This window comes from Bombus flavifrons, chromosome 3 (genome assembly GCF_040668555.2).
Source record: "Bombus flavifrons isolate JBK064 chromosome 3, iyBomFlav1_principal, whole genome shotgun sequence".
In the NCBI taxonomy this organism is placed as follows: Eukaryota; Metazoa; Arthropoda; class Insecta; order Hymenoptera; family Apidae; genus Bombus; species Bombus flavifrons.
Genome location: NC_138444.1, coordinates 8,541,453 through 8,568,874, shown reverse-complemented (window position 1 = coordinate 8,568,874; position 27,422 = coordinate 8,541,453). Strand labels below are relative to the sequence as shown.

Here is a 27,422-nt window from a genome sequence, read left to right as displayed (position 1 = left end):
GCAGTCTAATAATTATTACTCGAAATAAAGATTTGAAAGTTCTTTTGTATTCAAAGTGCTTCGACATGCTGTATTTTTGAATCCTATATTATAAAAAAAGGAAAAAAAATGGAAATAAAATTTGGTGTAATATAATTGGTTGAATTTACGAGTAAGCACTTCCCCATTTATACGCTCGCCACTGTACAAAAAGGATGTCCTCGTTCGAAAATAGAAGTTTGTTCATTTGTGATTAAAATTTCACTTACTCGTGAGAAAAAATTTTAATAAATCATAGATTTTTACTTCGTTCTAAATACTAGGAATTAACACCTGTTATGAGTACATTGTAACAATTTAGCGATACATAAAAAAAGAATTATATAGTATACTAAAAAGTAAAATGTTAAAATACAAAGTGAAATTAAGGTATTTATTATTCTAACAATGAAGAGTAACCGCTTCCTATAAATTTATCTAAATCATAAAGTCATCTTTGAGCTCGATTAGTTTAAGAGGATCATCCGATATACAATCAAATGAGGATGAAGGCGATAAACGTGAATATTACTGGACCATCCATAATTCGAACATGTTTGTTAAGTGAAAAGGGAGAATTGGCCATGACTATTAAATTGGTTAACGATTCGCAGCTACGAGTGATCCCAAATCCGTGAATTAGCATCAGTCACAGTGAGCAGTAACAATAAGGAACCAGGCGCATTCCCAATGGAGAGATTGGAACACGCTGTCGCGTTTATCGTCACAAAGTGTCGCTTCGAATGCATCGTAACTGCACTTGGCGCGATGCTGCGATCGATAGCACTTGCTTTCCCTTTGTACTGTCGAAACATGTTGAAATTTTTATCAAATATTTTTGACGAGAACCCGTGCAGATTTCATCGGCATCTTCTTGTTATAATTGTACGAAAGAGATTTGAATCTACGTTTCACGAACTGCCAACGATTAAAGCATAAATTTATAGGAATCAAAATGAAAAATGTGCAATGCAAAGAGAGAAGCGAGCAAATATACTATCGTAAATTTATAAAATTCCTATGAAACATAACGAGTCGCTCATTTTGATTGTCTTAGTAATTTTAATATTAAATATACGTAATAAATGTTTTTGATGCATTTAAAAATGCGACAAATATTCAGACACTTGCTTATTTTTGACAAGACAAGTGTTTTAATTAAAGTATTACGGATAAAACGAACTGCATTGATTTTATTCTTTATAGGTATCATTTCTACGTATAGTACAATATAATAGAATATTATGACACGATCAATAGCATTTCTCTTTCAATGTGCTGTCCTCAAAGTAATGCGATAGATGTGTAAATATTGCGAGAATTTTCATATTGTAATACAACTATGTTTCAGTCTAATATTTACTATCAAAATCTATGAAAGATTTTAGTTAACATGCTATCCCTAGAGAAATGCGGTAGGTGCATGCAAATCTCGCGAGAATTTCTATATTAAACTTTGGATCTTGGCCTTACCATTATTCCAGTAGAAACGGCTATACCTCGACCGCAGTACGTGTTGGGCACGATGTCACCGAAACCGACGCTCAGAAACGTGATAGCAATGAGCCACATAGCATTAAGGAGATTCGCGTGCTCCTCGTCGTGAAACCTGCCGCCGTAAAACGAAAAACATGATAAAATATTAGTCGACGTTTAAATTAGGCTCCGATAAATAATCGTATCACTCGACGATTAAATGTTTCATTAAATACTTTACTTCATTGGCAATTACGGCGAGATTTCGTTAAGAGATAACTGCACACTACTGGTTCTGATTTCAATGCCAAAAAATCGTTTAAAATTATATCGTATAGGTTGGAATTTTTCTTTTCCTTAACACGTTTATTGCCATTGACGCGTCAGTGTAGTTATTTAACAATGAAATTTCTGCTTAATACAAATTGCTTAATACAAAGACACTTCCGATGGAATAATAGTTTTCCAGTGCAAATTTAATAACAAAGAATATATTAATAAGTTGGCATCTTACAAGTATTGTATAAAATTGTTTAAAGATATTTGAAGTTTTAGCTAATCTGAGATAGCTAAGAATATAGTATAGGAAGAGGAAACGTTATGGAAGTTACGTTATTAAACGTTATTAAAGTCTTGAGAGTCAGTAAAACAAGTCTGACCACGCATGATCTTACTCTACTTTCACTTACGCTACTATCGTTCTCCTAGTCGCATGATGTGTTACATTTTATTGTATATTTTTATTGTACATTTTCTTTCTATATTTTAATTATATTGCATAAAAAATATTGTTTCTTTATATGTAATAATTCATTATAAAGATTCATTAGGTACAACAAGTAATTATTGTTAGACAGCGGATGTTACACATTTATAGAAAATTTACATGTACCGAAATAAACAAGTAAGTATCTTTTTATAAAATTTTCATAAAAATATGAAGTTGTGTAAATATCTATAGTCGAGAGACCATAGTTCAACGCAGAAACTATATGTGACGTAAAGACAATACTGACAACGTTCAAACAAGTCTGACACTAAAATTATTCTTTAAAGCTGTTCAAAGAAAAGTTCGTACTTTTCTTTACCTTTCTTCCCCTATATATTATATTTCCACTATACTTTCATGAGCCTGTGTGATGTGAACGTATATCGGTAAGAACTTTCCCAATGCTATGTATCCCTATCTACTCTTACTTTCTTTTCATGACGTTCTTCCTCATACTTCTCAAAACTACGCGAAAAATTAACGAGCACATCTTTACAATACCACCATTATTCCGCGACCCTTCTAACCAGTTAATTGCTTAGGCTCGATTTTCGAAACCGTTAAACCGCATCCAGGCGATGCATACGCTCGTGATTTGCATGACAAGAGGCTGAATTAAAAAACGAATTACAAATGCATTTACTCGAGTTAAATTGCTGCTCGAGAACAAAAAGTTCCGAAAGATTAACGGCGCCTGTTATGATAATAACACCGCTGCTTTCAATCTCGTTTGTTAAAATGCGTACACGAGCAAACGAGGTCTTTTCTTCGACCAGTCGAATCCATGAAATTCATTATCGGAAATCGTTAACCGGGGTGGGACATGAGAATAACACGCGCCTCGACTAATCCTGGTCGTTAAACCGAACTCTTCTAATGGGACAGTTAGTGTTACAGCAGATTCCTTTTAGGGCGAGATCTCTTTTGCTGCTTGTCCGGAGAACGATCCCTGTACTCGAGAGATCGAAGCAGATTCATCGACTCGATATTTGGTACTTTGGTTCTGATGTCGCTAGACCTACAATCCCACGGTTTGTTTTAGTTTCCAATCGCGTTTTAGTTTCCATTCTTCCACTTTATTCTTATATTTTCAGCGATTTATATTTTTTAGACATTTTGTTTATTGGAAATTGGATTGAATATTCTGTGTAAAAATACTTTTTATACTCGTGTATGTAAAGAAAAAGAGAAAAAGGCAAATTTTTTTGTTGTTATTAAACAAAAGATACAGTAGATATAAATGTCAAGAGATAAAAACGATATGAACGTAACGTGTCTTTCTTAAAAGTCATATCATACTTTTTATATTAGCATTGTTGTTTTGAAATATGCATCCAAATATATTACAGCTTTGCAACTCTTCTCCATCTAATTCGTCAAATTATTAATTTTGTTTTCAAGAATTTTTCAAATTATACTAATGCCAACATTCGCTTATCTGCGACGTTTCCAATTTATTCGCCGTAACATGTTTAAACGCCATTAAGAGTGATTCCACCCGTCTCGCTTCATCAATTGAAGCACTTTTTTTAATTAGCTGTCGGTATTAAAGCACGTAATTGGGTTACGCGGTGAGGTGTTTTCGCCAAAAGTACGGTTCGTTCTCGAAATAATTGAAACGATGGAACGAAGATGGCGGAACGAGATGTGGGATTTTCGAAATCGAGCGTGGTACGTTGTATGCCTCAATGGAAGACAGATGGAGGAAGAAAACGTAATTGAGTGGTTGTTTTCGTAAGACTTCTTGCACTATTACGACTGCATGATCTACCTATTTGACAGAGGAAGGTAGACATAAGGATCAAAATGTTTCTGGTGTATAGTTAAAATAAATTGTCATTCAGTTTGAAATTATTGAAATAAACTCTAAGTAAAGTAATGAAATGTTCATTTTCCAATTTATTTTGAATATTAGAATAAAATATTAGGTTAATGAAAAATGATTATATGAAATCCATTAAACCGAACGAATGATAAAATTGGATTAAACAGAACATCAAATCTCATTCGTTAATATGTCGAATCTTATTACCATGTTTTATAATAATCTGCAAGAAAATATCATTGTTGGACATAAAGATCAATCATAAAAGTGTGACAACAGAGGCGTGTAATTCAGCGGTAAAAAAATACGGGTAATCTTAAAAGCTTGAAAAGTGTCAAGCTATTGGCCGTAACATTTCTCATCGTTAAAAGCATCGAAAAGCGTTAAAGGTACTAGATAAGACAGGCTGAGACCATAAAATGGGAAAGGAAGCACACGATCTAGCAGATTACCTGCCGAAAGAAGATGATAATGCCTACTGCTCTAAAACGAAAATCTGCCATCAATATTGGCAACTGAAACATCAGTGGTAAAGAATATTGACAGTCTATTAAGAAAGTAATATACTTGAAAAGTTGTAAATTCTTAGATATCTGCAAAGGTTATCTTTAAACATGAATTATTTTCTATAACGTTGCTTAATAAATCATCATATTACTTAAGAAAGAGAATATTACAATTTAATGTCTATCTAATGCATCGTGTAGCTATTTCGTCGTGATATCTTATTACATTGAATTTTGCGTCGACAACGATCATGATAAAATGTAAGTAAAAATTGTAACGCGACTTTATTTTTGCTTTCCACTCATGGAAATAAAAAGATACAGGGAGTTTCCATTAGAGTTCCTTTTACAAACGAGTCGGTGGATCTCGAGGAAAAGGTTCGTTTCTACCTTGCATCGCGTGTGTAAAATTCTAATTTCGGAAGAAACTCGGACTTTGGGAAAACGAGATGAAGGGTAATGAAGGAAAAAGTAACACGAAAAAGACAGCAATAGAAGAAAATGGCCTTTTGCAAGTTCTAAGCACAAAAAAATGTATTCTCTCTTTACATGAACGACAGCTTTACGAATAGATATATTGATATATTATATTGATAGATTTTGTGATTTCTTATTAAATATGAATCTCTCAGAAGCCAAACCGATCAATTACATTTTTCGTAATTAAGTAAGTGCTCACCATGTATCGAAGTGTTTCCCAAACAGATCCACATTGAACGTGTTAATAAGCACTACACCAAACAGACAGATTTTATATATAAATCTTATCACCTTCTATGAATCTTCTGCTGCAATCTTTCCGGAACGTGTCTTTGTCGAAGCAGCGTTATAAATTCTCAGAAAATTTCATTGGCATCCGACTTGAAGAATCGGGAAGCTCTTTTCTTCGAAGGCAGACATCGACCTCAGCAAGAGGATCGTGAATGAAATAGAAATAGAAAGAGAGAATAGCTTCGACAATACATACATGGACGAAAATTTAACTCGTCTCCTCTTCCTCCGGCACAGACGCATCGAGATAAGGAAGAGAGAGAGAACGATAGTAGTCGGTGGATGTCTTATTTAAGGGCAGAAGACTGGAAGAGATCTATTCATCGGGAAGGAAAGAGGAAAAAGTCGAACGAAGGTTTTATCGAGAGCAACGACGGGGAGGGAAAAAGAGAAAAAATCTAAAGGTATGGCGCTTAGTCGCGCGAGAGACTGGCGAAGTCTTATATTGGCCCGCAAGATTGATCGTTTCGATGCTCTTTACGATTCCCTAAATCGGCTCCGCTATTTACAGGAGAATTTAATTATACGCGGCCCGGCAATTTCGAGCCCTGTAGTAAATCCTTCATTGTCGTTTTAACTACCGATCCCTACGTTCCAGTCTCTTTGACGTTCGAACGTTAATCGCGAAGATCTACGTGTTTGTCCTGTATGCGTTATTTATGGTCTCACAATGTTCGTAGATTGTGCATGGATTATGAAATGTGCAATGGATCTATTTTTTAATTTATATATTTATGCACACTGGCTCACGAAAGTTGTATTTGAATACTTTTATTATACGTAAATTATACATGTTTTATAAAATATTTCGAAGTTTCAAATCTAAGTTTCAAAACATTCTGAAATATATATTATATATACAGGGTGGTTGGTAACTGGTGGTACAAGCGGAAAGGGGGTGATTGTCTATTCTGAAGAAATCGCAAGTTGCGAGCAATTGAAAGAAAAGATTATTTAGCCTTTCATACTTTAAAACAATCGAATACGTTAGAAAGTGTTCATAGAAATTTAATTAGAAGAGCAGAAGTATGTGTTCGGCAGAATGGGCAACGTTTTCAGCAATTTTTGTAATAATAAACTTTATGATTACTTCATATTATTTCATTATGTATTCCTAATTTTCCGTTACGGCAAAAACAAACTTAAACTACGATAATATCCATCGAGACAACGATCTACAGTGAGATCCGTTATAACGAGACGTGATAAAGTGCACGCGTACCGAGCGAAAATTTAAAGTCGATTTTCTCGAAAACAAAGCCTCAAACGAAAAATTTTTATTCTATATTTTCGACTTCTTTTTTCGCGTAGAATCACCCCCTTTCCGCTTGTACCACCAGTTACCAACCACCCTGTATATATTCAAGACAATGGTAAAGATATAAAAGGGGATATCTTTCTGGTAGCAAGGTATAAATTAAAGGACGACAAATTTGATTTGGTTTTCTTCTGTGATCTTCTATCATTACATTAGTCGATTTATATGTTCTTGTTATCGGTTAGTATTGGAGGAACGATCGAAGGAGTAAAATCACGTAGCATTGTGGAAAATATTGTATGGAATTAAAGCGATATTGGTTTAAAAAAAAAATAAAGGTCTGTGTAGTTTACAACCAGGACAATGAGAACTTACAAATATCTGTATCTGAGAGTTACTAACTTCAAAAGAAAAGAATTCTAATTGTCGAATAGTTTGTTTTTCTTGATTGCTATAATATTGATGTTTCGCATGTAATACGTATATTTTCCTAAAGTCTGGCCAATAACATTACGTATACTTGATGCGAAATTAAACACTAATTAAAAATAAAAATAAATTCTAATTGCTTTACCTCTCGCACTGGCGTAACGTCCACGAGGCGATGATCCATAAGGAGACCATGAAGACTAGCAACACGGTTCCCGGGCAGATGGTCATCAGGGTCTTCAGGACGAATCTGGTGTTGAAGTTAATACGATTCAAGGCCCCTATGCTGCGCGACGAGGCGTCCGTGAACAGCTTCGAGTGCAGCAGCATAACGCGACAGATGAGGTAGAGTCTGAAGAACATCGGCAACGATAGGATGACGTCGTATGGCACCCATGTCGAACCGATGTTACCGCCCTTGTTTGCCAGCTTGGTCGTCCACAGGAAATAATCTTCCCTTGGGATCGGATGGATCGCACAGATTAACAACTCGAGTGAAATCTGCGCGATCCTCTGCCAGGTCATCGCGATCCGCCAATCGTCCGCGCAGTTATCGATCATGAACAACTGTTGACAAAAAGAATTACCCTTTGTTATAATTGGTTATGGGGACAATGATAATTTTTTTCTATTAATTAGCGAAAACGATTTAACTGATTATTCGGATTGCAAATCTTTCAGATTATTTATTTACAAATTACCTATCTATTTAATTGCTGTAAAAAAATAGATTACATTATATTTATATTTTAAATTAAACCCGGCTGCATCGAAATTCAGCTGTTTTTATTAATTTTGAATTTCGTAACAATAAAAAATCAATACTTTTGAAATATTAAACAAAGAGTCAAGCATATATGTACATACACATACATATTAATATTAAAATCAAATAAAAATAGAGGAGATGGCAATACAAAATTGATTGACATATATTGAATTTTAAAATTATTTCTCTCTAAAAAAAAATGTTTCCTTTCTACTACTTTCAATAACAATTATATATTTCAATGAGATTAAAAAAGAAACATGTATTTTATAACATTTTTTAACATCTTTTAACATTTTGTTTATTTCTAATTATAAGATTTGTTGCATGATATTGTATAACCAGGATACAAATAATGTTATTTGAGACATCATTCAATCATTTACGCGTCACTGGAGCCTAGCAGGCAACTTGACGCTTTCGAATGAGATTATCATAATATGACAAGATGCACAGCGATGAAAAGCATAGTTAAGTTACATTGTATTTTCCTATATGCTGGCATGTCGTTTCTCGAGCTTTCCGTTTTTTCGTGGCCAGTCTACGGTGACGTTATACCCTGGTTTACCATCCTCATGCGACATGATATCACCGACTTGCCGAACCGCTCGATAGGATAAATATTTAATCCTGTCGTTACTTCTCAACTCGGCTCAAAGGGGAATTTGTGGCCAGGTAAAAGGCGCTGAGAATGCAAACGATATTTCACTCTCAAGGTTAAGCGCATCGAAAAGATCGAAGGCAGACTACTACTTTAAGAGACCGAAATATGTACAAACCGGTTTCAGTTAAAGAGATGAAAACGGATTGGATTGATTTTTCTATACCTTTTTACTCTTTCACGCAGAAAATAGATTTCTCGTTTTCCAGTTAATGATAACGTGTGTTTGATACTGGATATGGTAAAACAGGCTAAAAAGTATAAAAATAAGCAGGAAAGTTAAAAATACAATGAAAACGGTTAGAAAACATTGATATTCTTGGAGTAAAAACATTTTTTGTATAGAATTGTTTTTATTCTTTTATGTAAAAAAGTGATTTTGTCTTTTTTATTCGATATTCGATATTGGAAAATAGCACGATAGAACGAAACAATTGGAGATAAAGAGAAAGATTAAAAATAGTGAAAAAGTTTACAATGAGTCCAAAAATTCCAGATACCAAGAAATTTTCTATGCAGAATTCTTCTGATATTCCTTCATACAAGAAATAGATTTCGTTTTTTAATTTGACTGAAACATATTACAAAAGAAAATCAAAAATATAGAAAAATATTAAAGATAGCAAAAAAAAAAAAAAAAAAATTCGAAATTCTTAGAAGAAAGAAATTTCTTTACAAGAAATCGCGTTAAGGGAGAGATTCACTAGAATGACAAAGGTGCAAAGAAAGGTTGTGACAAAACAACCGTCGTAAAGCTCGCGAAATATTGCCGATAATGTTTGCAGTGCATCGATTCTTGTGTTTTACGAGAGATAATTCGTTCGTGGGATAACGATGGTTCGAGAAATCCTGTTCTTCGCCCGAGCAATCTTCCCAGTTGGTATCGATAAAACGAATTACGACAGTTACGAAGAGATCGTAGCGAGGTTGCACCAGGGTGACGGAGAGAGCGTTCGTATTTCAGTGCTCCTTGTCACTGGATTTCACCCTTGGCATGGCAAGTGTGTTCTGCATTTTACAGTCAATTTGTAACACGATACCGGCTTGCTATCATCACAGGGAATACTTCAACTTTTAGCCACTCTGCGTTTTGTAGCACCAACAGTTGCAGTTTATTGCTCTGCTCATTGTAAAAATATAAGGCGGTGTACATTGAACGAAACCATTCGTAAAAAGTTTAGTTGTAAAATATCTCCTGTTATAATAATAAGATGAAGTCATACGAAAGTTAATCCATAAATATGACAAAATATCAATACAATATAATATGTATAATAATAATAAGTATTAATATAATTCTTGAATATAACATTTTACAAAACGCGAAAGAACATAAATAATCGATGTTGTTACATAAAATAGCTTTTAGTTTTAATTTCATTAAACAACTAGACTGTTTCCGCATTGTCTACACAATTCCTTCTCTCTTTCGATCTAGCCGTATCATTCTAATTACATGCTTAAAGTATTCAAGCAGACATCCTTAATATTCCGACGTTCACGATAATCAATATCGGCCGGAAGAACTTGCAGCGGAATTCAAACAACGTAACAACTTCGTCGGGTTTCGAACTTGAAGACACAAGATAAGAGCAAGGAAACGGAAGCCTTCTTAAAACATCACACAAGATCACAGCCTCTGTTAAAGAAGTGAAAAGAATTTCTACGAATCAATGATTCTTACTATGAAAAGGAAACATGCTATAAGTCAACTTGGAATCCCGATCAAAGGTAAGACATTAATCTCTCTGTATCAAGCATGAAGCCATTAATCCTTCTCAACTTCTCTCCAATTCCACTTATACCTCTTCAGTCGCGATTCAATGACGGCTACTAGTCATCAACTAACATCTCTGGCTTGTTGCATGCTTTTCAAGGCTATCGTCGAGGTTTTCCATTGAAAATCTTCAGTTTTACAGGACGTTTCATCGTTATCAAAAATCGATGAGAATTCTGGCAACTGTTAGTTATCGAGCATCTCAATTTCCTAATAACGAGAGGAAACTCGAGTAGCGAGGGATTCAGAAAGATAGAGAGACGAGGAAAAGGGTTGAAGAGCGAGACAGAGCGAGGCACCGGTAGCGAATCGAAAATCAATAAATTTGAACTTCGCTACGAATCATGGGACATCGCGACGCATCACGCTTCCAGAGAGATTGTCTACGTCGATCAACGCGCTGCTCGAGGATAAGCTTTTCATTTTGCCGAGCGAAGTCAGGTGATCCGTGCAAATCTGCGCATGCAAATCGTTGATAAACGGCGATCAACAGGTGCTGAAAGGTCAACGGGCCATTAGGCTCAAATCCAAGCGTTCGCCACTAGGAAATGCGGACCTCGTTCTCATTCGTTTACATGGCGCGGCGCGTACTTCGACGCTTAAAATTAGACCGCTTCTCCGCCTCCCTATTTATCCCCGGACCCTATCCCTCTCACTTCTCTTTGTAACGAGGAAACGTTTCATTGAGAACTGGTAATTCAACAGAAACGTGTGCTCAGTCCTATTACGTGACTTGCTTCTGTCAATAATAGTTTCGCGTTTCATCCTGATAAAACCGGTGTTGCTGATGTTTGTTTAATAGTTTGGTGCTTTGCGAACGTTGCAGGGCGTCTTCGTTAAGTAAGAAGAATTAATCTTCTATAGTCGTATGTCGCCACAATGGCGGCATTTAAAATTTGTTTTCAAAGTCGAGACACGATAAATATTTATTAACTCAAAGTTGCTTCGATCACTTGGTAATGCCACCAGGAAAGTACACCGGCCACGAAGGTGTAATCGTGATTGTTAGAGTATGTTCGGAATTTTGAGTGGTCATCCGTTTATGGCACGGACAGGCCCATTCCCTTTTTTAGGAAATTCTGAATTACATGTCCTCCCCGAGCCGCAAACCTAATGACTTCGAGGTCAGGTAAAAAACCCTGGAAAAAGTCCAGCCGGAAAGGCATGATAAACGGACAAAACTCAACGGCTGGTAGGGAGAATTAGCAACGTGGGAGGACAGTTCATCATCAGACATCGTACCGTGCGGATGAAATACTTCACTCTCAACGAGATCTTAACGCCGTGTTCAGAACATCAAACGTTACCTTTATACAACAAGTGCAAATAGAGTACTAGATTACTCTAACACTCGATCTATTAAACCTCCTCCACCTTGAGCGTTAAGTCATTCGAGGTACGCGATATCGACCGACCAGTTTAACCTGACCGGTTGCTCTTTAGTCGAGAATTCGCAACAGAGTAGAGATGATTTTTGGCGAACAAAAGTAATATCTGATACGTGACATTTTCTATTAAGACACGAAAAGAGGAAGTTACAATTGATGAAATATTTAAATCGTTGATCCGTGAAACAAAGAATCTGCCTTCATAACTGTGACGCTGCATCAAAGTATACCAGGACGGTCGAATCTTCGGTCAAGAACTGTCGTTTCAACGCAAATATTAAACGTCAGAAAATTCATTTTTTGCTTGGAGGGCGTCTCACAGTTTCCTACAACCTTCTTTTCGGCCGAGTTATTACGCTGTCTGTCATTCGATGCAAGGTTCCCGATACACAGTTATGACATAGTACGACGTTTCGTTCCGAATTTTCAGCGAAAATATCGGGGACAAGTCGACGAGCTTTGTATGATATCGAGTGACCGTTGGCAACATTGTTTTCTTCTTCTTCCTTTCTTTTTCAATAAAAACATAGGACGAAAAATTCGGTCTGTTTCGTTTGGTGATATAACAAATTTTTCTTTTATTTCTTGCGAGTGACGTTAATATTCGTGTTGTTGAACAAGTTAACTGGAAACTTAGGAAATATCATGGTTTCCATACTCGCCTTTGGAATCTGCGTTTATATTTGCTATTAAAACTCACGATATTACCTTGGAATAGTTGAATCTTATTCGTTGTACTTGGACAAAATTCTAGTGTGGTGGTATAGCGTTGCTATGGAAACTTTTGCAAGTTTATGTTTTGAAACACATTTTGGAATAAACCAAATGATAAAACTTTAGTTTCGGGATTGCAGATAAAATATTTTAACTAAGAAGGGCAGATTAATCTTCGAGTATTTACAAAGGTCTATCGAAACACATCTCTCTAACAATTAATAAAAAAACTTTTTCAATAACTTGATAATATTTCAATTTCCCATGTATATTTCGTAGCGTGATCTGTACATTTCTGTCAAACGCAATCATGCGTAATTACCCAACAAACTTAACAGGAAACCGAGCAAATTGGATCGGCAACATTCCTAACCACAAAATTCTAATTGGCAACGTTTCGTCGTAATTAACGAGAAACTGTAAAGTCGAAAACACATTCTTTCTGCACTTCTTTGATGTATCCATTAAACGTGCAAATACGGCTGAGTATACGAGGAAACCATGAAACGTACTTGATCCCTAAAAATAATCCATGAAAGTAGAAACAGCAAGGATTGTACTATGAACCGCGTTCCTGGCCGATCTCCCTTATGAATGTGTATCGTTTCAGGACAACTTGAGCTCGCTTATACGACCACAGGTAAATCGGCTTTCATGCATGCCTTCCGTCGACATTCCGCCGTCTTTTGCCGAGGATTACGTCGTAGATCCGAACGTCCACCTAGCATTACGCTTAATTAAACAATGAACGCCTGAACATGATACTATTAGGGTCAACAGAATGATTTAACATCGTGGTGTTTATTGCTGGAGCAACTCGATCATTTCCAGTTAACTGATGAACAAAAGGGTGGATTTTCCATGATTGATTATTAATAAGAATAACTGAAAAGTAGAGAACGGAAAAAAAGTAGGGATATTTTTGAATTCTTTATTAGACAATATTTGATAACATGCGCTTGAGTTGTTGATTTTTGCCATGTGTTACTTTTAGATTCAAATCTGAAATTCCTAAAAATTTAATATTGAATAGGTCGATTATTAAGTGCGGTAGATTTTGTGGAAATTAAGAAAAAACGTGGATTCAAAGTGGTATTAAGAATATTAATCATTGCTTTTCTACGGTAATTGAATGGTTACACGCGTAAAATTACGAAATATATTAAAATATTACTTTTACTAGAAACTCGTTATAAAATTATAGGCAAGTTCAAGCCTGTATAATTAACGGGAGTTCAGGAAACATATGAATTGAAAGGTTTATTAAATGGAAATTATGACGTAAAATACTGTTCAATAAATGTGTTTTCGAATCGCTTATATTTGTAAACGAATGAGTTAGAAACTGCTTACGCCTATGCGTTCGAACTGCCTTTTAACTCTTTTTTTCTGTCGATTTCGCTTGAAAATTGGAACGAGTTTTTCCTCTGGACGTGTGATTGACGTTTTTGCGTTGTTGTGGAATATCGAAGGGTTTATTTGCGTATTGACTCTACGCACGGTTATCTCTGGTAGCCGTTCTGACACGTGACTCGTCAAATAAAATGGTCTTCTTCTGGTAGATTAGAACAAACAACATACCGTACAAGCTTAATAAAAACATTACAAATACTTTTATACAATTACATACGTGTAATAAGTATATTATTATTAATAGATAACTTTTCGTTAAATAGTACAATTTCTTTTGTTTCATTGCCAAACTTGTTAATATTATGCAAGATAATATTATCAATGCTGGTAACTTGTATTTATATCTTTTTGCAAATTTTAATTGATATACGTCAATGTAGTCGAAGCATGGACATCCAAATATAAAAGAGAGTACAGTTTCAGGCACGTGTATAATATTTCAGGCAATTCAATAGCCTGAAAAATAAAAACTGTTAATCCGCTTTTTACTTACCATGAATTGATAATCAATGGAACACGGAAATACAGTGCAAAATGAAAAAATTACAACTATTACTTATTTTCCTGGATTTCAGTCAGGTTTAGTGATATTTTCTTCGATTTTAATCAAATTCATAACAATATGCATATCTTAATCCATTATACAGAATACAATAGATAAGATTTTCAATCGGATACGTTGCGTACTTTTGTACCATATATTCCATAAACAAGGTTTCGCTATTGTGCATTCCATGGGAAATTGATGTCCGTTTTTTAAAATTCGAATATTACATTCTCGATAAAACGCTAACTGTGGATAACGAAGCCTCGATAAAAAGTATTTAAATCCATGAAACCACAATTCCATAAAACACTTACAAACAATAAAACCCTAAATGTTAAAAAAAAAAAAAATGGAAAAAATCGGCTTTCGGTAATTGAATTTCGCGTTTGTTTATAATTATACAAACGTTGAAATTTATACAAAATTTTAAATTCATACAAGAGATAATTTCCAAAAGCGTATAAGTATGTATCACATGGATGATTTCTATCAAAATTCTTTGATACAATTTTTTATTCAAAACAAATATGTTAATCAGAGTATTTCTAACAGAAGCGATCTCTCTTAAATTTCTCGATTCTTATTAGGATAAAAAACTGGGGAAAATTGGGAAAAGTTACTAAACTGCATAATTACCAAAAAGACGAAAATTGACGAGAATCCTTCGTAATACGAACGCTTCATTTCCAACATATGCATCGAATGAACATTTCGAACACGAACACGAACACGAACATTTCGATATAAATCCTACGTGATTGCATCGAAAAAATAGATTATCTTCTTATCGAGTGAGCATTCGCGAAAGTGGGGATCGCCAGGCGTGACGCTCGGACATCCAAGGAATTAAATTCAAATTTCAACGGAGTATCCTGGTTAAGCCGTCCCACGAGATTATCGTGATCTCGAAGAATCGCGTGCAGCGTACCCATTAAAATTTGCAATAACGGGGATCGTTTGCAGTATACAACGCTCGTTGCTCTCGGATTAGTTAGTTACTCTTACAGGCGGGGCTCGTGAACCGGTTACGTAGCAAGAATCGAATCGGTTTACGACTGGCCCTTATGTAAACCTGTGAAACGCTCGATTTGAAACGCATGGAAATGGCTGAGGTTATCAAACATCGTCGGGAATTTGTTCGTTCTACATGGAACTTCCCTCGAGTTGGTTTTCACAGATCGTTGGCGGAGGAAGAATCTCCGAGGCAAACACGTTTCTGGGAACGAGGGAAGATAAAATAATTCAAAATTTTCGCCTTCTTTTAATATTTACTCCGAAGAATGACAGAATATTGATAAAATATAGTGAAATATTTATTTCACTCGCGTTTTCCTTATTTCAATATAATAACTGTAACATTTCGTATAAACAAAAATTTTTTTACAAATACAAATTATGAGATTAAAGATGGATAACATGTAAATAAATTTACAAAATTCTTTTGACAGTGCAACATTAGGAATTAAAGGATTAATACACCTATATATAAATGATTAATACTATTTCCTAATTATAGCAAAGATAAAGAGAATTATTCTAACCTTTTCTTGTTCGCTTTTTAATTACTGCTATTTATTTTTAGTTGATGGAAAGAGATGTTAAAATGCTTCCCAAGTTCAGAGGGTTAACACGGGAAACCGCGTCAGGATACGCCTATTCAACCGAGAACATGGCTCCCAAGGGGAATGAATAAGTTGCCTCGTCACGACGAAAAATGAGTATCTGATAACGAGTAATAGACATGTAAAAGAGTCAGCTATGAAAAATGTTGACACACTCCTCGTGGGAATGTATCGTTTTAACGGAGCGTTAAAATACAGTTGGCAGATACTCAAAAAGCGATCACAGCGTTGCTGGAAATCAACAACGCGATGTTTAGCAAAGCAAATAATTATATGGGCCGTGTGTACGCAGTAACGTTCGACGATTTTCTCGTGTTGAGATCGACGTTTCAAAAAATTGGTTCACAGTGTCTGTATTCACGCTCTTTGATTACCGACGTTTTCGAAATCGTTCGCTGGAAAACGTGATTCTAATTGCACCGAAGAGAGTGTACCGAATCGTTGCATCCGATATCGACACACAATTTATGTTTGCGTCGGTTCTCGTCAACAGCGTTGGCCGGGTCGATCGCGCGTAGGAAATCGACGAAATTAATTTTATGGTGAATGCAAAGTTTCTGCAAACATTTCACGGCAAGTGTAATGGGTTTGCGTCAGTTTTACTGGAATTTCACTATCTAAACTGATAGTCTTTATCGCTTTCATGAAGTCCAGATTTGGCGGAATTTTCTATCGGTTGGGTTGGACGAAAAATCAATATTTCTCTCTCGCTCTCAATAATAGAATCTTTTCTTTTGATCTCTTCGCTCTCTTAAATTTCTTCACTGATTTGAAAGAAAAATTCGAGCATCCTGGAAGAAAAAGTTTCTGAGAATCTCACGACACGATCGAATTTCCTTTCTTGGTGAAATATTTTTCATCGGTTGAATGTGGATGAAAGTTTCGGTAACGTGACTCATTGAGCGCGACCGTCTAAGTAAGAAAATAGGTCTGCGAGATAAAGACTGAAGAAGAAGATATATCGCGAGGTTTTGAATAGCGGTCTCTCAACGGAAGTTGGGATCTTAATACGGTAGCCTAGGGGCTGTTCGAATGTCTTCCCTTTGATGTGGATTCACGAAGCGCACAAAGGGATCAAACGCAAAGAAATACATAGCAACTTTAAACTCCTGTAAACTATGTTAAATTATTTTCTCATTAATTTAGTGAAATATAGATTGGTATTAAATATGCGCTTAATTTTAATGTAATATTGGAATTTTTAATAAGTAATTTTGCACGCATTTTGTAACAAACCACCATCGTGCTTGACGAGATGACGATTATACCTACAAGGGTATAACATTGTCAGTTATTCAAAGTAAGTAGACCAAGCAAGTTATGTCAGCAAAGTGGCAATCGATACTCCCAAATTGTTTTAATATATTTAAGGAACCAATAATTTCAATGTATGATTTCGATAAAATTTTTTAAACAATGATAATTCAGTCAAAGCTTTCAGCAATGCATCGAAAAGATTTATCATGCATTATCTTTAGACAAAGGGAAAAGAAAAGAAAGAAGATAAAAATGGATGGTAGTTATTTTCAGAACCTAGATCCTAATTTTAGAAAGTCTAGAGAGACTGAAATATTTATAGCATTCTGATGAAATATCTTTCAGTTTAAATCATGAGAGTGAATCGCGCAATGCTTGGTTGGTGTCTGTGTAGTTTCTATAAAATATTTTTGTTGAGAATTTTTGATCTTAATAGCCGAAATAATGGTATAAGAACACTAAATTTACACTTAGAATTCATATTAGAATAGTTATATATTTATTTGATAAGCGATTTCAAAGATATTCATCGATACACTTGTACGCGTCTCAGCACTTTCTTTCCGTCTGAACAGTTTACATTCATCTGTTTTCGAGACGCCGCGCATACACATGCTTCCACACATTGATATTGACGTACAAGTATTACTACTACGCATCTAATCTAGTCTAGCACATAAAATTATACATATCTCAATAATTTTAATACAATTTCTCTATCCGCACAAAATAACATGTATATTATTTTATTTACGCTTTTTAATAATATAATACCAGCTTGTAGATATTATTTCACTCCTTGGCCCTTAATGAGCGAAAGCACAAAAACAGTCCGGCAATTTACGAAGTGGTTTGGTAGAGTGGCGAAAAAGTGGCTCGACCCATTTCGACGTATAGTTATTACAAAGTTAAGGAGTGCACTTGACGCTCTACTGGTGAGAAAGAAATCGCGAGCCAAATAGGCATGAATTGAGAAGATGAATTTCCATCGATTACGCGGTAGGATTTAATGGCAGCCTCATCTATAGAAAAATAGGTCGAAATGAAGGTACGATTCCGCTATAGTTAAAACGTTCCCGCTAACTTACCGAATCGTTCGATAAACGTCATTTACGATCGACTTCGGTCACTGACTGCATTTTGTACATTACTTACGCAACAGCTTGCTCGGATTATATGATCGCGCGGGGAAGTGGGATAATGAAGGCCTAACGAATCACTCGTTAATGAATACTAATCGATACGAATATTGTCACACTCAACTTAAAATTGGAAACTTAAAACTTGAATCCCTGATCATGATTGTCCTCTTTTCAAATCACTACAACAAAGATGGTGATTATTTCCTGAATAATTATTTTGGTATGAAATTTTGTATTAATTAATTGCTACCCATAACGATCCTCTAATTGTAACGAGTAGACAAATGAGGCGTAAAACGCAATAGTACATTGTACTGTATAAACACCATAAAATATCCCTTTACAATGTAGAATATTTGTCTTTTGTCCCTGTAGGTTTTATGCGGTAGTTTATACGCTATTTTCCTTCATAACGTCTCGTAAAGCTTTAATGTAAAGCGATTTAAATATCCTTTTAATACAAGGGGATCCCATTGAATTCCCTTTAAGCTTGAATCTTAGATGCTCTTATTAAATATTTATTTAAAACCTCCGTTCCAATATCGTATCTCATATATACCGTCTTTTACGACGTAAGAGTAAATTAAATCTAAAATTTCTATTTTGCATAAAAGTCTATTTAGTTTAATCTAAGCGGATGAGAAAATTGTTTTTATTAAATGGTCGTTAATTACTCGTAAAGTAGTTGTGAGTAAACGTAATCAAAAGCATTAGAAGATGTATCACAAAAGTAATTTATTGAAAGAAGAAAATTCCGCTCCCTCTTCACACGAACGACTTTTGAAACGTCGATGAAAACATTCTTTTCCGTATCCCGAGGTGGCAGACCGTCACTCGACATGAATATTCTAATAGTAGCAATTGTCGACTCTTCTTATGGTGGAAAGTTTCTTGTAATCCTCGAGCAAATTGAATGAAACTACCCATTAAAGTCCGTAATAAATGTTACATTACCGATAGTTTATCTCCGTATACTGATATCCATCTTAGATTTGTTTTGTAGGATCAATTTATTGTAAAGTTTCGAACTCAAATTGACTGTCGAATCGCTTTTATTTCGTTGTGCCAACAAAATCGTGATTGGAAGATTCGAAACATATTTTTAATTAATATTTTGAAATTCATCGGATGATCGATGGTTATTAATTAGAATATTTTTCTAGTTAGAGAAAGTTGAAAATGTCTTTATCAATCGTGTATTGATCAATCAAAATTGACGAATCCCTAACGTTTTTATTTCAAACCAAAATTTAAATTCGGAGCTTAACAAGTACGTACATTGAATTTTGATTGGTAAAAAGTATCGTGAGAAGTGACGTGTTATTACGCGATAAAGCAATTTGCAATATTCTATTTTTCCTAGCAGGTTTACAATTTTTTTTGTTAGAATTTCGATGATCGATAATTGAATCGTTACACCCTTGAAATTCTAGTAATATTGAAAAAAATATTGACCAATCTCGTAAAATGTTAAATATATCTTACTTCGAAAAAAGATCTACATCGGAAAGTTTCTGAATTGCTCTCATAAAATCTTGAAACACCGAATTTCACTTAGCAGCATGAAGCAATTTGCCGCGAAGGGGAGCACAAGAATTTGTAAGATACTTGTTCTAAAAAAAAAAAAAAAAAAAAAAAAAAACGGACTTCCTAATGGAGCTAAGCTTCTGAATACCGATGTTAGCATTCCTGTAACTTTTTCTCGATGTCACGCCCAGCACACCGAATTAAATGTAATCTTCTTCTTCTCCTTTTGTATTTTTTTAAAGGCGAAGGAAATCGTATTTTCCGGCGTGAATTCTCCGCCTGCATTGTTCGCGGACCTTTTTTTGCAAATTCTTGCACTGACGTATGTTTTCTCCCTGGCTGGATTTATGCGAAACGTTTCCGAAACACGGCGAAAATCGACTTACTTCTCGAGATTGCGATGGAATTCTCTGATCGCCGTGGGACGAACCTGCTTTGCCAGGATTAAAAATAAACAATTTCGAATGGTACGATTAAACGAAACGGGAGAACGTTCCTCGTGGCTTCTACTGAAACAACACAGGAACGCAATCTTCTTGAAGGAATTGCTACCAATTCTCTTAGATTTTTAATAATGCATTGCTACACCCTGAATGTTCTTGGCATAGATTTAAGAAAAAGAATTCCAGGCTTTTAGGGAGAGTCGCTCGGTTTGCGGAAAAATACGCTATTGCCAGGATACCTCTAGAGAGTTAAGGGATGCTTATAAGAGGAAAATTCACTCCGTGGTGCGTTCTAATAGTTTTAAATTGCGGTTCTATGTCGTTGTGATATATTTCCTTCCTGTATGATTTTCTTTTATTTCATTTTATTCCTTTCTTTGTTACTCTCTCTTAATAAATATTATAACGACTACTGTATTTTCGATATTTTATCCACCTTTGGATATTACAATATTTTTACTAAAGGTTCAGTTTAGTTATAACACATGGAATATTCAATTTTTCACGCGTTTTTTCTATACTTCATTGAATTCTAGAAAGTAAACAAAATTGCGATCACATATGTATATAGTATAGAAAATTCTCAGTTTTTAAATGATATACATTTACAAACATAAACATTGAAAGAAAAGATGGATTTAGAAGACTGGTATAATAAAGTCGGACATTTTCTGTTACAACCTAATAAATGTTTTTGACAGTTTTCTGATATACATATAGGTTTTTTGGAACTTCGTCTTTTTCTTATTCCAAAGGTAAAAGAGTTTGAAAGATGATGAAAACCACTGTCGATTCGAGCTGCGTATCACTCGCATGCACTCTTTGTCGATTTAACGCGAAGCATGGACAGGCGTGAAGATGGTCGATTGGTCGAGAGTGGCTGTCATGCGCGTTATTACATCTGCTGTGTTTCAAGGAACGAATAGAGAAGTATATCAAAAAGTTTTATCGATTCTTTGTCCTCGTCGTTTCCTGTGATTCTAACGCTGGCACTTTGTTTGCTTATCTTCAGAAACCATGACATTTTTTTGACATTATTACATTTTAAATTATATAAAGTACCACTGTCGAACATTGGGAGGAATGTCTTTTTATTAAGAAAAAATGTTCGATGGTGAATATTTTTAAGTTTAAGACAATTTCCAACTGTGCTAATATTAACGAAGCGGCAAGAAAATAATTCCAATGATCTTTCATGAATATTAATTGACGAATCACCAATTAAACCGAAGTCGGAAACACGTTTGGCATCATTACAGGAAGGTTTCACAAGTCTACAAGTTTGATTTGATATTATCGATGAAATTTTTATTTTACACTATATATTAATAGGAAGAAACGTTCGATATTCAACATTGTTTTAATTTAAAACAATATTAAAGTCCGTTAATTATTATCTGTACCAGTGTATTAAATATTGTTTATAGAGTCATCGAAACTTGTAAAATGGCAAAACAGTAATTACGATAGTTATGTATGAATATTACATATAACGAATCACCAATTAAGGAACCTCTCGAGATTATTTAAAATTTTAATTATCAAAGTTATTCCCAGCGGTATATCATTATAGTAAAAAGTTAAACTAGTTAAAGGACACGCTCTGTTGGCTGGTTAAACAAAGTTCGTTTTATCGTTTATAGTAGAAAATCACATTGGCCCGTTAATTACTATTAATTCGCAGCACTAACTAAAATAGCTTATATGCTGTAACGCGATTATAATTTCCAAGTAGAGCAGCGTTTTCAGTGAAGGGGAAACAACCATGAACCGATCAGGCCTTTTTATTTTATCAACTAAACTGATTGTCTATCTGCCAAAATGTCGAGCGATTCATCATGGCAGCTTCAATTCCACTCGTCGAACCAGTAAAACAAACGCCAGTGGCACGTGTTCGTTTCTTTCTGATCTAATTACCATCTTTTTCCATTTTTTGTTTTTAAAATCCAGTTAATGAACATTAGTATTAAATATCATATATAAATTATAGACATTTCTACATTTATGAAATTTCTATATTTATTTATGTAACAATATTAATATCTTCAGAAATTAATAATAGTAAGTATCGTTTATACCAGAAACCACTTATTTTTGTGGGCAATTGCATATATTTTACGGTAATAGCACGAATTTTAAATCAAGAGTTTCAAAACGAACAATTACAAATTTCCGAACTTTCCGTCCTGCCATCGCAATGTCAGTGCGTGTTACGTCAGTTGGCCAGTCTCAGCTCGAACATTTAAAAGCCAAGATAAATATTGACAGCAAGGAGAGATGTTAGACTGGATCGTTTGACTTGCTTCTCAACCCTTTGTCGAAACCGTGTTTACACAGGCTAACAGACCATTCTTAATTTCAAACTTCGTCTCACTATCGAGGTGGTTGTGCATCACGTTACATGCAAACATACTAAATCCATAAATCCCTATGGATTCGGTGTCGTAATTTTATCGCGTGATTTTATGATTACAACTTGCGATTGAACGTGAAATGAATTGAGTTTGAAAATTAAGAAGTGTGATGTGCAATTAGTGTTAAATGAAGGTTGAAATTTTTTCATCGAGTAGAAGATAGAGAAGGATGAAGATGCACTGACGTATACATAATTAAGTACTATAAACTTTCGAGTTAAGTGTTATGAACTTCATAACTAGCCTGTATTAAGGCATTAGGAGGAGCACTATACTTATACACAGTGTAGATGAGATTCTCTATGGGAGATTTTGAGTTAGTTACGTTTATCGTGTTATGTTTTACTCGAGTTATATAATTTAAAATGGAAATCCTATCTTCTGGAAAGTTGAGAATAGAGCCTGCTAACTTATTTTCTTGTGCATAAAATAATCTGGCTTTATATGCAAGGTAAGACACATAAGTTGTATTATTTTCTTTAAAATCTTGAATAATTTTTTAACGATAGAAAAATTCGATTAAGTTCGAGAAAAATGCCAAGAATTTCTCTTTTTTGATTTGTTAATACGAGAGTAAGATCAAGAAAGAATAGGGTTAAATTAATTATTCACTCCGTTTCCACGTGACGCACCTGATACATTACACTCTACCACACGTTTAAACTATCTCTGTATCTCAGTTTCACATTTCCCCACGCACGGCGGCTTCCGAATCGATCAATCAAATCGCGAATCTCCACCGAAAGTCTTCGCAAATGGTACCGTTCGACCACGGATTGTTGACCGAGATATTCGAGTCCCTCTCTCTGTTAAACGAGCTCGTGCGATAATGCAATTCATTCTGCATGATATACGATCGAGAGATTAGCCCGATAGGGATTCGAAGAAACCTGACCTGTTATCGCGACCAGCAACGTACCACGCGTCTGACTTATGACGGCTTATACCACTTACGGGTGAATTCTGCGATCAGTAATAACCGGTCTATCATCAATTACAGGTGAGGATTCATCAGGCTTACGATAAGAGGGGCAAACTGCCTTCGACTGGACGAATCAGATACTCGAAATCAGAGGAATCTTGTGACACGCATATAAATTAGTCGATACTTAATCTTCGAAATTGTATATTGTTCTAGAGGAATGTTATCCATCAGAAATTTCTTTGTGTGTTTCGTGTGAAGGTAATGTGATTTTGAATAAAAAGTTGAATAGAAGAGTTATGTAGAAATAAGTGATCTTTCAGAGTGAATTTGATAACGATGGATAAAAACAAAAGTAATACCGTTAATATCGTTTTACAGAGAATATTTAGTCTTTATTTTAGTATGTGGTTTATTCGAATCCAAATTTTACTTATATTTTATAGTTTATATAATATTAGTATATTATATATTGCTATGCAAGTTTCTACTGTTCAGTAAATACGTGTTTGACCAAGAATAGTGCTCATCTGCTCGTTCCTTTGGCCTTTCTATGATATGTATTCCTCCTGACGTTCCCGTATGCAATTTATATGTTAATTCACCGTATGCTTATTGTATGCCACTGTATGTTACTCTAACACTGTTTTCCACTACACAGGTTAGTATTAGTCATTTACTCTGGAATATACTTGTATCATATTTTGTAAAAATCTCAACGTTTTCTCCATTTTGCAATAAGTTTCTCTCCACCAATTTTCCAGCAGATCCATCCCCATCAGCGGAATCGGTTCACCAGCAGTGGTTTACGAGGCCTCGATCTCGTTTATCAGTTCGCGTAACAGACGCAGTTTCGCTGGAATCGCGTCGTTTCGCGGTATTATGCCGGCAAAGCGTGCACCGGCGCACGATAACGCAATTAGAGTACCGGCCTCGATGCGTTCGTCATCGTGAACAATTTGCAATTTTCTCACGAGCGTAGTGGCAATCGAGTTAACCGCGCGATTCCCTGTAACTCGATAGAAATTCAGGCACGTAAAACGCAGCCGTTATTATGGCTACGCTGTTCGTAATCGCGATAGCAACCAGTTTCTGACCAAGTTACCAATTATTACGTAAAATTAACGGTTCCATGAAATTCACGAGCCTTTTTCCTGCTTAATTTTACGCCTGACAGAGTCACGTAGAGCCGATAGATCTCACGACAGGATACGTCGACGTTTCTTAGATTAGGTTTAGGGTTAGATTTGTGGCGTAGGATCGTGTTCTATTACAACACCAACGAAGGGTTCGTAGCAAAATCGAACCTTTAAAATTTATTTATTTTATTATTGATCCCTCTATTAATTCACTCATTTTTTGAAAATCATTGCACATTTTTATCACTTCTTTCGCTAATTCTCCCTACAACGAAGCTTCATGCTTCGAATATTTATGAAAAAATGAATCGATTTATAATGTCTGGAACACCAATCTGTATAACCCAGCCAGCAGTATAACCATGGTTATTGCACCTTCGAAAATGATGCTGTTGTGTTTGGACCTCGTTGTATTAAGGCATAAAGCGGAATCTGTAACTCTAGCCCGGTTTAGTACTAAACCACGTCGATACGACGTGGAACGATTTTGACGATTCGCAATCGAGTTGACAGTGTTCGGGTTGGATGGCGGTGCACACAGCGATTTGCTTTAATGCTGCGGTATAAAAGCGGTGGCATTGCCGCGGATATTATCTCACCAATGCTGCCATATGCATAGACTAGACAGAAACAGAGAGAATCCGTTTCAAATAATCACGGTCTGCGTTAATAACGGTGAAATTTGTCGGGCACCTAGCGATTCGAAGAACCATAAAATCGCGGCTTATTGGCCCGGTTCGTTGAGTGGTATGGGGCGGATGAAAATATAGTCGTTCTTCATGAAAATTCATGTCGGTCAACGCGATCGACGATTTTAACGAGCCAGTCGCTCCCATTGTCGTACGGATTTGCAATAAACGCATGGTTCTCCCATATTTTGGTTATGTCCGAATTATATCGAGTAACTGCGGCTGATTCGCGATTCGTTGGCTCATACACGAAATTTTAGATGTTTCCGACCATTCATTCGTTGTTGGAATATTTTCATCGCATCTGAGTGAAATGCGAATACGCAAGCACGATGATATTGGAAGAAAACGAAAGAATATTAAGATTCGTAAGAATTAAGCTTCATTTCAACTTCTTGATATGGGAATTATCGATCTGATAAATATATTGTATGTAAATCATTATATTTAATATGATATAACAATTACTTTAGAACTCTAATTACTTGCCTATAATAAAAAAGGTATTAGTAACTGCCTAATTTTTTCTACATTCCGAACTCTGTGAATAATTTTGTAATCCACCGCATTTTAGTATAACATAATTTAAATTCATAAGGTTGAGTGATCAAGCTATTACGTTGCAAGCAATATATAGTTTGTCATAATGTTATAAATACGTCAATTATTTGAAATTTTGTTAAACTATAGAATCTAAATAGACAAAAATATTAAGCGAACTTAAGGAATTCTCTCTTTCATAACCAAGATATTAAATGAAACAAGAATTCGATGATATAAATAGATTGAAAAAATGTATAAATGAAGTGTTGTGTTAACACAATGTCTATCCTTCGTAGTTAAAACGAACAACCCATTTAACAACAGATCGATAATAATATCGATTATGCCTGTACGTGTCATGAACTATAAGTAGTTAATTTTCCTGTATGTCGACAGTGATTTAGATAGGCAGAAAATCAGGGTTGCTTCACGAGGGTTGGAAAGTTGATGGAGAGCTCAATTCCGTTCGACATCCAGTCATTGAAGTTTCATTTACTTACCGGCTCGACAAATTATCGCACTATCAACTATTCATACTTTACCGTGGTATCGTCGCTTCGTATCACTTTTGTGTCCATGGAATTTCACGGTCATTAATCAGATTTAATCATGAGAGGAGGAGGAAAGTAGGCGGGAAACCGGAAAATTAGTTTTGTATCAATTGCTCGATTAATCATCGTTAAATCGTAATTTGGGGTTGGTGCACGACGCGTGCTTAACAGGCGTGTCGATTTCACGCATCTGCGTGACTTCTTTGATTACCTTCGAAAAGCCACGCCGATTAATTTGTCCGTTCAGCTGGCAGACATCACTGCTACTTTGCTTTCTTCTTTTCATTACATTTATAAAGCATAGGATGTCGCAAACCTTTTTGATTGTGATTTTCCATTCCACACTTCTGTTAATCTTCTTGAAATTTTGTATCGATTTGAGATGAAATATTAATTAAGAAAATAGACAACTGACAAACTAAAAAGACAACAGAATTTATGAAATAACTTACTAGAATATTTACAGAAAATATAATATTGTCGATTTGAACTTTCAACTGTTAATTTTCTTGAAATGTACTCTTGTTGACGATTAAATACTAATTGAGAAAATAGACAATCAAAAGTGTTAGAATTACTCGAATAGATTAATTCTCAGATGCAACAATTTCTTCAGTAAATAAGCAATCTTCTTGGAATTTGTTTGAGAAATAAAATATATATCCGTGACACAGGAAACGTCGATAAAGGTGTAGTAAAGGGTAGAATGCTAGAATATAGAGCGAGACGAGATCAAGACATTTCTTCCGCTCTGAAAGACAGTCAACGCGTTCCGCTTTCTGAAATGAAACCCCACAGGTGTGTGCAAACGCCACGGGTTTATATCGTATAGCCTTTTTCCACGTTCGTTTG

The 27,422-nt window shown here is 35.3% G+C and overlaps 1 protein-coding gene across 7 annotated transcripts in view; it reads right to left on the bottom strand.

The window, feature by feature from the left end:
- SK (small conductance calcium-activated potassium channel) overlaps positions 1-27,422 on the bottom strand; it is a 229,694-nt gene that overhangs the window by 7,861 nt on the left and 194,411 nt on the right. For all 7 annotated transcript variants that reach the window (XM_069109890.1, XM_069109891.1, XM_069109893.1 and 4 more), the window contains 2 exons: positions 7,198-7,619; positions 1,492-1,627 (listed from right to left, as the gene is read on the bottom strand). In XM_069109890.1, coding sequence (XP_068965991.1) covers positions 1,492-1,627; positions 7,198-7,619 — 558 coding nt within the window. The remainder of the gene's footprint in view (positions 1-1,491; positions 1,628-7,197; positions 7,620-27,422) is intronic.